Below are 12,188 nucleotides of genomic sequence, written 5' to 3' on the forward strand. Positions count from 1 at the left end.
ATGTCAAATGGCTGCAGCAGAGTAATTTCTAAAACACTAGCATTTTTTTTAATGTTTAGCTGTTATTTTTGCAACAAGAATTACATTTTTGGTTTTATTGCATTATATTTATCTTTGGTAGATCATATTAGATGTCATTGTAGAAATATGTAGCATTTGAACTACACCTAATGTTTGCTTTCATTAAACGAAACACAGTACAAAGGATTTTAGCAAAGGAGGTGGATCTATTAAGACTTTTACATGCCAATCTGGTACTTGTTTTGTTTTTAATTTCATATGGTACCTTTATATCTTGCTGTGGGTTACACAATGCTTTCATTTCAGAATCATTTTCCAAAGCAGAAAATTTGTACCCTCTTTTTGAAAATATCACATCCAATCTCTAACAACATCACTGAAGCTAGTTATTGGTTATGCCACAGATAATTCAGTCTAATTAATCCAGTTATAGTGCTGGAAGATCTTTCTTGTCTAACTGCCAGACAAGTCCACTCCAGGGCCAGAGACTGCCAGTAGAGGAACTCAGATTGGTCACCTTGCCAGGGGATTTGGCTCTTATACCTTCTATTAATTTGTGGCTTTGTTCTGCTTGCACAAGACTTGGAACAAAGAGATTCTGATGCACAGAAAGAGCTGAAAGAGATAATAATATCTGTAAAAGTCCCAACATGTAGTAAAATGAATTGTATCCAAAACCTCAAATTTTGTAGGGCATTCCCAGAGGATGAGGGTTCAGCCCAATGCCCAACAAAGACACAAAGTAATGAACAGAGCCAAACTTTTCTGTTGCTTCACTTCCTCTTTTCTTCCAAATAAACAGAATTTAAATTATATCTGATTATTATTTCTGTTTAGCAATAAGTTCTATATGGGTATTCTGATATGATTTCCAATAGAAATTACATCAAGGTAAGCTTTTCTTTGCCTGTCCCTATGTTTTTTTGCATCAGTGTAACTTCTCAATTTCACTTATTTCTTTTTCACAGGAGAGTAACATCAAGTCTAAAGCTGAACACATGAAACACTAGGGTTTTGCTCAGATGGCATTAGATACTGAATAAAAATGAAGGTCCGAGTGTGCCTTTAACTAGCACAGTTAAATACGTTGTGCTAGTCAGTACCATCCCACCTGGAAGGCCTAGAAAGGCAATGTTTAGCTATCAAAATTGAGGAAGACTCCTCTCCCAGGAGTTGATTCTTTCTCATAACCACTAAGGAGTATGTTTGGGCTGACTCTTTAAGTCCCAAAGATAAAAGAAATTTATTTCAAGTAACGATTTTTTTCATCCTTTAACAAACCACAGTTCTAGGAGTTAATGGTTTAAACACAAGTATTTAAAAAACACCCCAAAACAATCTGTGAAGCTTCACACCTGGAATGGCATTCTTGAAGTTTTGTAATCCTACAGAAAAAAGTTTCTCGTATCACAGTATTTGCCACATATCTTACATTTATTCTCCTATCTTGTAACACACTCAGTAGCAAGCTACTGAAGGATCTATTTTTTTAAAGCTGAGCAATCCAATAATTGAAAATTTAGTTTAGTAAAAAGGTTAAAGATAAATATTTACTGAGAAATTGGTGTCCCTCAAGCAACAATCATTCACCTCATCTAGATAACCAGAGCTCTGAATTTAAATACATAATGAGAGTAGTTAGAGATTAGCGTAAAGAAGTTAATTTCAGACTGCTTTCAACAAGTTAACTCAGTCAGCCATGTGTAAAGTAAGCAAGAGTGAGACAGTGATTTGTGAAAACTAAATTATTTAAATTAACAAGCAACAGACATTTATAATATGTCTCTCAAGTTTCCAAAAATAAAAGGTGGATTTAAATGACTCCACGACACAATATCATATACAGGAAAAGAGTTTGTGTACATTCAAGCACGGAAGTAAAAAGAAATTCAGGAGATGAGACAGAAAGTACTTATAGCAAATCCTTCAGAGAAAGTTGCAAAGAATAAGGGAATGAAATTAAAAGGCAATGAACAGGGAAATTACTTGCTGATATTCAAACTGTAGGAGGTTCTGAGAACAGAGTATTTGCAAATAAGCAAAGAGTTATGTGACTATCATTAAGGTCTCCTCATAACAGAAAACAACCTAAAAGATCATAACCCTTTGCCTAACTTTTCTTAGGTCAAACAGGGCAAACCTGTCTTCCTTTTTTTTTTTTTTCCTGTCATGTGTCTACACACTCCTGTTCAAACCACTGTCTCCCCCCGCCCCAGTTATGGCTGGATTATACAATGTACTTAAAATTTGGTATGCTCTTGGGATGGGGAAAAAACCCACAGAACTCCAACATTCTGGTAGAATGAACATCTTGAAAAGCTGACGATAGAAAAAAAGGTTTCAGAACAGCCAGCCCAGACACAGTATGAGGAAAAGAACCTGAAGAGTGGCAGTAGGAGATTCTATTTTTCTCTTTCTCCATCTTCTTTTGCTCTCTAGTCTCTTATTTTACTAGAGAGGCAGTTCAACTAAGCAAGCTACACATTAGCCAAAATTTCAGATGCCACACTATTTTTCCTCTTCTCCCAAGTAACACAGTCTTAAATAAATCTTTGAAAAATAATCTCAGGCATGCTTTTTCTAAGACTCCAGAGAGAGAAATGTTTTGGGAGTCCTACACAAAGTGTTTGAAATAGGAAACATAATCTATTTTTTTCTTTTTTTTTTTTTTTACTTTTTTTCCCCCTTCATTCATTGTGGCTTTAATAAAGACTAAAAGGAATGTCATGATAGTTCTTACAATGGAACTAAGCCAGCGTAGTGAACTCTGAAGCATACTTAATTTTAATTTTGGAACAATAAAAATATATTATTTCTTGGTGACCCTGAGATAAGATTGTCTCGTACATTTTATTTATTCACATATTTTTGTTACTAAGAACCATTTATAACTATTAAGAATTTAAATTTAATATAGCACTACAAGTTTGGGTTTAGGATGTGGTGGTGCTCTATAAATATATGAGATTCTACCCTCCTGAAGTATCATAAACTATGGAACTCTTTGTTATTCTGTTTTTAAATAACATAATTTGAAAGTATTTTAGAGAATTCATTCTCTAAGACCTCACAGAACTATTTTATGAGGAATCAATTTGCAGACCATGTTTAAATTAGTGTTTTATTACTGGATTCTGATTCATTAACTTTGGGTTCAATTTAAGAATCATAAGTTTACCTATCTCTGCTATATTTTACTGTGAATCCACATAACTCATGACTATAAGTTGTGATGCTCCAATTAAAGTGCAAAACCCAGAAATTATCTCAAGCTAATAGGATTTTTTGCTTTCTTAAAGTGAATAATGTTAGCTGGTCAAACCACAGATCCACAGAATCATTTAGGTTGGAAAAAACCTCTAAGATCATTGGGTCCAGCTGTTTGGACTCCATGACCAGAGACATCTGACTTAATTCTTCATTTGCAGGTTATATAAAAATATACCTGCAAATTAAGAGTAATAGATTTTTTAAATATAATTTTCAGATTTTATACATATATTTATGTGCATAATGCAATGTTGTATTAGCAGCACATACGTGTGAGTTGTCTGGATATCCTAATTAGGTTAGAAAAGATAACAAGAAGCAACATTCAGAAGTATGTCTCCATTTCAAATGCTGTGTGGCAGAACAATATTTTTGCATGGATTACTGATGTATTCCACCTCCATATAGTCTATAGCTCCTCCTTCTCTTCCTTTCAACCCCACTTCAGTTAAACCAAGAGACGATGATGTCTGCTCCTGACACTCATTGCCAACAAAAATGAGAGCACGCTCTGGGAAACAGAGCTTCAGTCAGAGTATCCCGATCCATTGGGAGCGTGGCACACAAGGCTGGATACTGGGCTGGGAGGAGGAGAGGTTTGCTCCAATGGTGATCAGCTGCATAGCCTTGGTCCTGCGATACCTTTCTGTCAATCCCTGTTTATTCCACACCTGAATGGCTGAATCAGACAGAGGGTTCTTCTGGGCAAGGCATGCAGAAGAGTGCCCAGGCAAATACAGACCTGCTCACAGGAATCATAAAAGACTGTTGTGACAGCTGCATCATGATGTGGAAAGGGGACTGAGAGGAGGAAGCATCAGAACACAGCTTTTCCCAAGGCTTTAAAAACACAGTAGTTAGATGCTTTGACAACTCGAATTCACACACAGCAGGTTGTGAGAAGACATTTATGTTCTAAAGTCAAGGTGTCAGTGCACTTTCAATGTCTATTGTATCAAAGACAGTACCTCTTTTTTTTTTTTTTTTAACACTAAGGTTCTTACTTTATTCGACCTATACAATTACCTACAATTTACTCAGTGAAGGTGCATTAAAGGTTCTTAGCTCCTAATGTTTTCCTAGATAAAATATACAGCATGCTGCTAGACATATCTAGAGAGTAAATCTTAAAATTTCAGTCTAAAATAGATATTTTCTGTTATACTTTACTTCAATAAGTTTTCTTGTGTTATCAGATGTGACAATCTGACCACAGTTTTTTAGTATCTTGAATAAGATAATTATATCGCAATAAAATATTTGTAACTTATGAAATCATATCCCCGTACTTAAAATGGTGCAAAAAAATCTGAAATCTTCTCCAAAGCTGCACATCCATAAAGCCAAGAAATATTTCTGAGTAAAAAACCAACCAAGTTAAATGATGGTGTGAAAGCAGTGAATATGTAAATGAAAGATTTAAAAATTTTAAATGAAAATAAAACAAAATAGTGATAAAATGAAAAAAAATAGGAAGGTGTGCTATAGAATTAATCTATATTTATTTTAAAACATTTTTTCTAAAACATAGTAAGAAAAAGAAAGGCCTCATGTGACATATAAATCTTAGGGTTGTAGAAAAGCCAACTATCCAATAGCCATTTTTGATAAGTATTTGGAAAAGTAAAAACTCTTTCTGTATGGTCCTGAAAATCCATACCAAAACCAAAGCAGCATTTATAAATTAATGAATTTTCAAACCAGTCATCACAGGACCTTGAAATGAATCAGTTGAGAAACACTCTGAAACTGATTTTGTTATACAACAGATTTTGAATATGAAGAAAATACCAAAACAGTTATAGATTTGCAGTGTTGTTTGAATACTAGAAAATAATTAGTTTCTGAAAACCATTATCTGTAATTTCTAGGTGAGACAACATAACAGTTAATTCACGTGTATTAACATGGAATTGAAGTCCAGAAAATTACATCAGGGAGTTCATTTTTATGGTAGATGGGTCTTCTTGAATCAAACCTCTAAAAATGCAGACCATCTTTTTTGACTGCATTACTATTAAATTCTCCAGATAATCAAGGCATTTGATATACAATTAGATGGCCCTTAAATTCATTAATTTAGTCCCTTCCTTCCCCATATGCACAAACTTTGGCTTTAAGTCTGTTGTGGGCAGAACTTAAGAACTTTTTTTTAGATCTCTATTTCTTTATTTGCAATTAAAAAAAAATAAAAACAGAAAAAATATTTTTAAATTAAAAAATACCACAACTACCAACCCCCTTCCAAGCACTATGCTTTTTTCCCCTACACTGAGCAAAATATTAACAATCAGATCCGTGCTGGGGAAAAATCTCCTCTCTCAGGTCAAGCCAGTGCTTTTATTTTTTCTACAGAACAAGAGGAGAAAGAAGCAGTGTTTGCCTTCTTACACAGACCTGTGCACCTCTCTGAGTTTAAGTCACTGTACAGCCATTGCCATTCCTAGTGCTGTAGTGACGCTTGCTCTCCCCAGGAGATAAAAATTACTTGACTGAGAATAAAAGCCTCAGGATTGATACAGAGCACACGGGTGTAACACAGTGACCTATGCTATACGGGACTGGGTGATATAACATGCTTTCTGGATAAACTCTGCTGAGTGATTTCATGTGTGCAAGTCCTGCAGCATCAGTGTAACTACTCCTGGGCTCTTCCTCCCCACTCTCTTCCCCTGACATGAGGTCAGCTTGTCCTCCCAGGCCTGGATCTCCCCATCGGGCCACAGCTGATGGCTCCAGATACTCATCCAAAACCCTGTTTTCCCCTCAGTCTTTCTTCCCGATGCATATATCTTGCCCTGTCACACGAGTCAACTTCATGTTGGATCCCTCATGAGCACTGAGACGCAGCAGGTAGCGAGCATAATATTGTGCATTGCTTCATTACGTATACAAAGTCACTTTTTTATGTGCAGCATCTGTTATTAGCAACACATGTTCAAACTATGAATTCAAACTCAAGATTTTTAAATGTCATACGTTTTTGAAAACACACTTTCAGATAACACACTAAAGGCAAGAGATCTATGCTTTGATTAGTCTTCTAGTGAATTACTGATGTCTTAGTCTACAGTCTAACCACTTACAAGCTACAATATTAAATTCCTAATTAGTTCAGTCACACAGCTACAATAATTAGACTTCCCATTTTTAAGTCTTCACAAATTGTTTTGATTACAGTTTAGAATACGATATTATTGCTCAGATGGGGAGCTCAGACATTAACATATGTTTGGCAAGTGTTTCTGCTAATTTTAGGTTTCTACATTCAGAATCAGCTTCACGGACTGCTTAAATATCAGCTTTTATAGATGTCAGTGGCAGCCATGCAGTGAATGCTACCACATCAGGATGATCAAGGTAAAACCCCTAGAAAATTTGTCATATAGAAAATCTGTCATATAATTGTTATCCATTTATAAGCATTTAGAGTATCAGTGTCTGAGTCAAGAAGCAGGAATAGAAATCAGTTGTGCAGAGCAGAGTTCGGTTGTTTTAATCAAATGGTCATTCATGTTTTATATTAATTAAATAATTAATTAATTATAGCAAATAAAGACAGGGTCAAAAAGCAGCATAATTCACCATAAGTTTCTGATTCATTTTTTGAATGCAGCACACAAAGCGTGAGTTTTTGTGGAGATGTAGCAAGAAGAAAATGCAGTATGGGTACATAGGGCAAATTAAGACCATGTCTTTTGCCTTAGTTCCTAAGCACTGGGTTTACAAAATTAATTATGTTCACTAATACAGGTAACATCTCAGACTATTAAAAGAGAAAATCAGTTTTTCTCCAACGTTTTATAGCATGACACCATGCTGCATCACTACTTTAGACCCTTTAGGTCTCCAGACCTTCATTTTAAGAGAGGGTAGAGTGATCTGAAAGCACTAATTACCAGCCTCTGAGCAGAGGTGTTATGCAGGAGGAGACATTGTGAAAGAAGACAGTAAGTCACAGGACAGTCTTGAGCTTCCTTCTGGCTTTGTAACCCTACCAAGCACAGATGCTTTTTCTGCTCAATTTCATCTTTTCTTTGCCCTGGGCACTTCACTCACTTCCATCCTCTCTTGCCTAATCACTACCTACTTCCCATTATCTCATCCCATTCTGTCTGTATAGGATTCTAGTTCTGATCTCACCATCCTCTGACTTCATTCTTCACATGCTCACTCCCCTCTCTCAGAACTCCTTTAATTAGTTCACTGTTCCCTGCTGTCTCCTTCTCACGCATCCCTTTCCTCAGTCTCTGCCTTCCCTGACTAATAGTCTTTCTGATTTCCATTTTCCCTTTCTAAGTAGCATTAGCTCTTTCCCTCATCTCTCTGCTCCAATGTCCCATCTACCCATCCCTTTTGTCCCTCTGTCATTCTTCTTATTCAGTCCTTTCTAATACATTTTAACCTTCTCTGTCTTTTAGACACAACCAATATGACCTCCTGATCCTCTCAGGTTCCTGCGCCTCCCCACCTGGAGACAGCCATTTCAAAGTCTGACTTGATGGCTTCAAAGTCTAGGACACTTGGCACCAACAGAAAACCCTTGCTGAGATGACTGATGGCACTTTCTCTGATGAATGTCACGCTGGTCTCTAGCATCCAGTAACATCTGTCAGAAGAGGTTATTTTTTACTTTACTGCAACTGGGCTTGAATAGCCTCATCAGTTCTAGTGGGATGGCCTGTCAGGGGGTTGTCTCTCAGGCACAGTGATTTTGTAGAGGAATACTTCAAAAGTTCTTATTTGTTTGAAAAAAAGCATAGCTTAGTACAAGATTCCCCGAATCGCTCAACACAGGCAAAACAACAATTCCTCACATTCTGGAAAAACGAAATTATTTTGGTAAAGTTTTGCTTATCTTCTTGTTCAAGGTGCAAAAGATCCACATTGCATATAAAATTTCAGAGCAAGTGGTTCAAGTCTGGTAGAGTTGCTATAAAGAGGTTTTCAACTTAGGTAGCCCCATGTGCTGTTAAGGGAGAGGAGAAAACATCCTTGCCCAAGCAGCAGTTGCAGGATCTAACTTTCAAAAGTTCAGTTTAACATTGTGTAGACTTTTAACTACCACCTAACTGACACTACAGTAAATGTTCCTCAGCAAATCTAGTCTTCATCCCCGATTTTCTGTAAAGATACTAATTTTTGTGATACGCATAAAAACATAGTTAGTCAGATTAATGCCCAAGTTAAATGAAAGAAACAACCAAATGTTATTATTACACAATGGTTATTTGAGCTTGTGCAAAGGCTGAAGTAATTTCACTTTTCTATTTAGAAATCTGGAAAGGATCTTAAAATATGTTACAAAATATGTAAACAGGAGCACTTTCCTACACAATCATAAACTTGCACTTTTCCAAATAGTTTAGAATGGCCTCTTTCCCACATTTGACATAAAGCATTTGGTATAAAAGATCTTGGCCTTGAAAACAGCTGTCACCCTCACGAAGCACCAGAAGGTCTAACAAGGTTCAGATGTTTTAAAGAAAGTTTTCCTAGGCATTTTACAGTGAGGGTAAGGAAAGGAAAAATTATATCTGAGAGGGAGAACACAAAGAAGAGGCTAGGGGAACTGCAGGTGCAAGCAGAAGTAGGATTGGAGAATGTCAGGTAGAGGCATAGAACAGAAAGGGTTAAAATAGTAGGAGTTGCAATTGTTTTTCACAAGCAGCCTGCCAAATCCCTTCTGGAACTCACTTTGAATACTTTTCGATACTAGTGTTTTTCTGTTTGGCTTAATGATTGATAAATGAATTGTTTGAGATTCTGTCACTTAGCCAAAGCCCAGGAGGATAAAATAGCTTTTTCCCCAGAAAGTTAATCAAAGAAATGCTAAAGGCACAAGCATGCACTACAGTTGCCACAGTAATTACAGCTGATTATTTTACTAAGAGAGAAGAGATGTGGCAGCGGGCAGTGCAATGCCAGCCACACACCTAAAGTGACTTGCTACCTGAGCAAGGGGTGTGAGCCACCTGGGCAGAGGTTCATCCTTGCTACTTATTCAGTGCTGCCAGTTCTACAACCAGATTCTGAAATTTACTTTTCTCCACGTTATAATCAAGGCTGTTGTGCTGACAAAGAGCATGGTATAGATGCTGCTTTGTTTTCAAAGAAACCCTCTACGTGGAATACTACATTCCACATGGGAAAGTAGTCAGGAAGTTACTAGTGCATAAGAAGCTTGATTTCTTGGATTATTTGGATTTTGGAAGGAAAGGTTTTCGTATTAGAAAAAAAAAAAAAGATGTAAGGAAGAAGAAGGTAAAGGAAGAGAATAAAATAAAAAAAAAGGGATTAAAGGTATCTTGTGTACTAATTTCACTGTTGAATGGAAAACTAAAGAGACACACTGAAGGGGTATGGGTAGGTCAGGCAAAAGTAGTTTTTGTATGATATATATTCCTTATTTTATCTTTTAAAGAATTAGAAGGATCTGTGATGTTGCAGAAATAAAACAAACAAATGAACAAGAACCCCACCCAGAAAAACCAACAGCAAAAATTCCGCAACAAAATTTAGCTGAACTTCCAGAAGTCCACATAAAGTAAATCCAATTTCTAAGGACAGCTATGCAGGAATGTTTAATATTAGTTAGCATAAAGACTTGAGCAAAGCTTACGTCTATTGAGAAGATGAAATCAGCCAGCTAGTAGATGTGGCTACAATTCACATTGCTGGCTAAAACGCTGAAAGGCAATGAAGATACGAATTGTACACTGAGCAAGGTGAGAAATGGCACTAAAAAAACCACTAATTTTCGTGCAAGACAGAGCACTAACAGGCAGCAGAGACTCCAGGCATGCATGTGCTTTAACCTGTGAGTTCACCACTTCTCTCTTTAACAAATCTAGATGTATAAGTATCTTAATAATCTCATAAGTATTATATTATATATGGTGAGCCAATGAACACCTGAAAAGGTAATGGCCATCATAACTAGCAGGCATGTAGTCATTCACAGTCCTCATCTGCTATCCTATTTTGCAATATGCCTTCATATATTTCAATATTTAACAGCAGAAATTATAACAATGATTTGCACATCTTGTATGCATGTTTCTAGATTTTAATGTTTTGGCATAGAAAAACAGTAATGTTAAAGACTTAGTTTGTTGAAATTGTTTAGCTTTTATTCTGCACATCTTAAAGTACTACCTTTATATTGGATTATTGCTCATGGACAATGCAGGTGCATATGAAACAAGACCTTGCTCACAGGCTTGATAAGACCTCATTATCATCGCCTTCTTAATTCCAAATTCATTATTATTACTTTTTTCATGCATGCATCTCATATATTATGTTTTCCTCCAAAATGTAAAAGAGCTGCTTAAAGTTTTTCAAATGATTTAACTAAGTTTTGCAGCTATAAAAATAACTGAATGTGGAGATCTATTTCCCAAACTCCTAACGGGGAACAATATGCCTTACAAACCTTAAGCAGCACTGTATACACACATGAACCCCAAAAGCTTTAATTTAAAAGCAGGAGAGAGAACAAGCTGTTGTTCAATACAGAAGGTGGCAGAATTCAACCCTATGCTTCTATTAGTTTAACAAAACAGTTGATATTGAAAAAGTAGCTATTTTCATCTTCAATTAAAAAAACCCACTATCTTAATATTGACATTGTGCAACAGAAAGCAACTTGTAATAATTACAGCTAAAGAAAATTATAACCATTTGGAGCATTCAACATATAGATCCATATCAGCAGCTTCACAGGGACAGCTTTATCAAGTCAAAAACACACTTACAGATAGGGTACTCTAAATGAGAAAAACATTGCTAAAGTAAACAGAATGGCTGGTGTAACTCCCACCACTCTGAAATGATTTCCATCTGAAAGAAAACTGAAATTTAATTCAGTCTCCATTTTACATGCTATACTGCCTATCATGCTGAAAATTCCTATTACCTGAACACAATCTGCCCTTTGAGAACTACCAATTCTAGTAACACTTGCACAGTATCATCTCAAACTGCTGAAGTGAGTCTAAAATGTGGATCTTGTGGCAACTGAGATGAGTCAGTTCTATATGTACCTTCATTAAATATTTACAGCAAGTATTTATGCAATGTTTAAACTGTTTCTTATTTTTCAATTTCAGCTCATAACTATTAACAGTTACACTTAAGGCATTAAATACAGAAATATCTGATCCCAACATGTAGGTAGTAATCTTGAGAGACTGCATTACACTTTGATTCTGTTAAAAAATAATTGCCATGAAATGCAAAATACACTGAGATATCATAGTTCTTAAAAAAAAAAATATCCACTGTTGAAGTTTATCAGCTATCTGCTTTGCAATGCTCAAAACAAGAAAGAATATCAGGTACACTTACCCCTGGTACCAATAAGCAAGAACATATAGAAGTAGCAGTTGGATGTCATATCTGTCCTTCAGCAATTCAATGAATAAAGTCAGTGAATGTTGTCCCTTAAACTGCACACCAGCCAGAGTGCTGCTCGTGTGGTCTGCTTCTGACAGCCTTCAGCAGTGTGTGAAGCAAGCTCCCTTCTCTCCCTGCCTTCCTCCCCTACTCTCCTTTGCGCTAGGTCTCCCTCGCTCCCCCTTCTCTGGTGCACACGCACATGAAGATTTCCAGGATCACACTGGCTCCTCAGGCTCTGCCTTTACAGGATGAGTTCTGTTCTGTGGCAGGCAAAGGCTGTGCTGTATGCATGGACACAGGTCTGCCCCAAGGAAGGAGATGGCTGCTGCTGCTGCACAAAACACAGCCAGGTCCCAAGAGCTGACACCAGCAATCCAATTTTTTTCCCCTCGTTTATTTTCTGAAGTTGCAATGCTGTGAGATGTCTGAGAAGTACAGTTTTATTTAGCCAAATCTGTTTGAAACCAAATATTTGCTATAGTTTAGATAAAAAC

The 12,188-nt window shown here is 36.5% G+C and overlaps 1 protein-coding gene across 1 annotated transcript in view; it reads right to left on the reverse strand.

The window, feature by feature from the left end:
* RXFP1 (relaxin family peptide receptor 1) overlaps positions 1-11,985 on the reverse strand; it is a 49,697-nt gene extending 37,712 nt beyond the window's left edge. The window contains exon 1 of the mRNA XM_027882859.1: positions 11,644-11,985. Coding sequence (XP_027738660.1) covers positions 11,644-11,692 — 49 coding nt within the window. The 5' untranslated portion in view covers positions 11,693-11,985. The remainder of the gene's footprint in view (positions 1-11,643) is intronic.
* Positions 11,986-12,188: the final 203 nt, after the last annotated feature.

The sequence above is a fragment of the Empidonax traillii genome, unplaced genomic scaffold (genome assembly GCF_003031625.1).
Source record: "Empidonax traillii isolate 1590-97213 ecotype Southwest subspecies unplaced genomic scaffold, ASM303162v1 scaffold112:size1231168, whole genome shotgun sequence".
Classification (NCBI taxonomy): domain Eukaryota; kingdom Metazoa; phylum Chordata; class Aves; order Passeriformes; family Tyrannidae; genus Empidonax; species Empidonax traillii.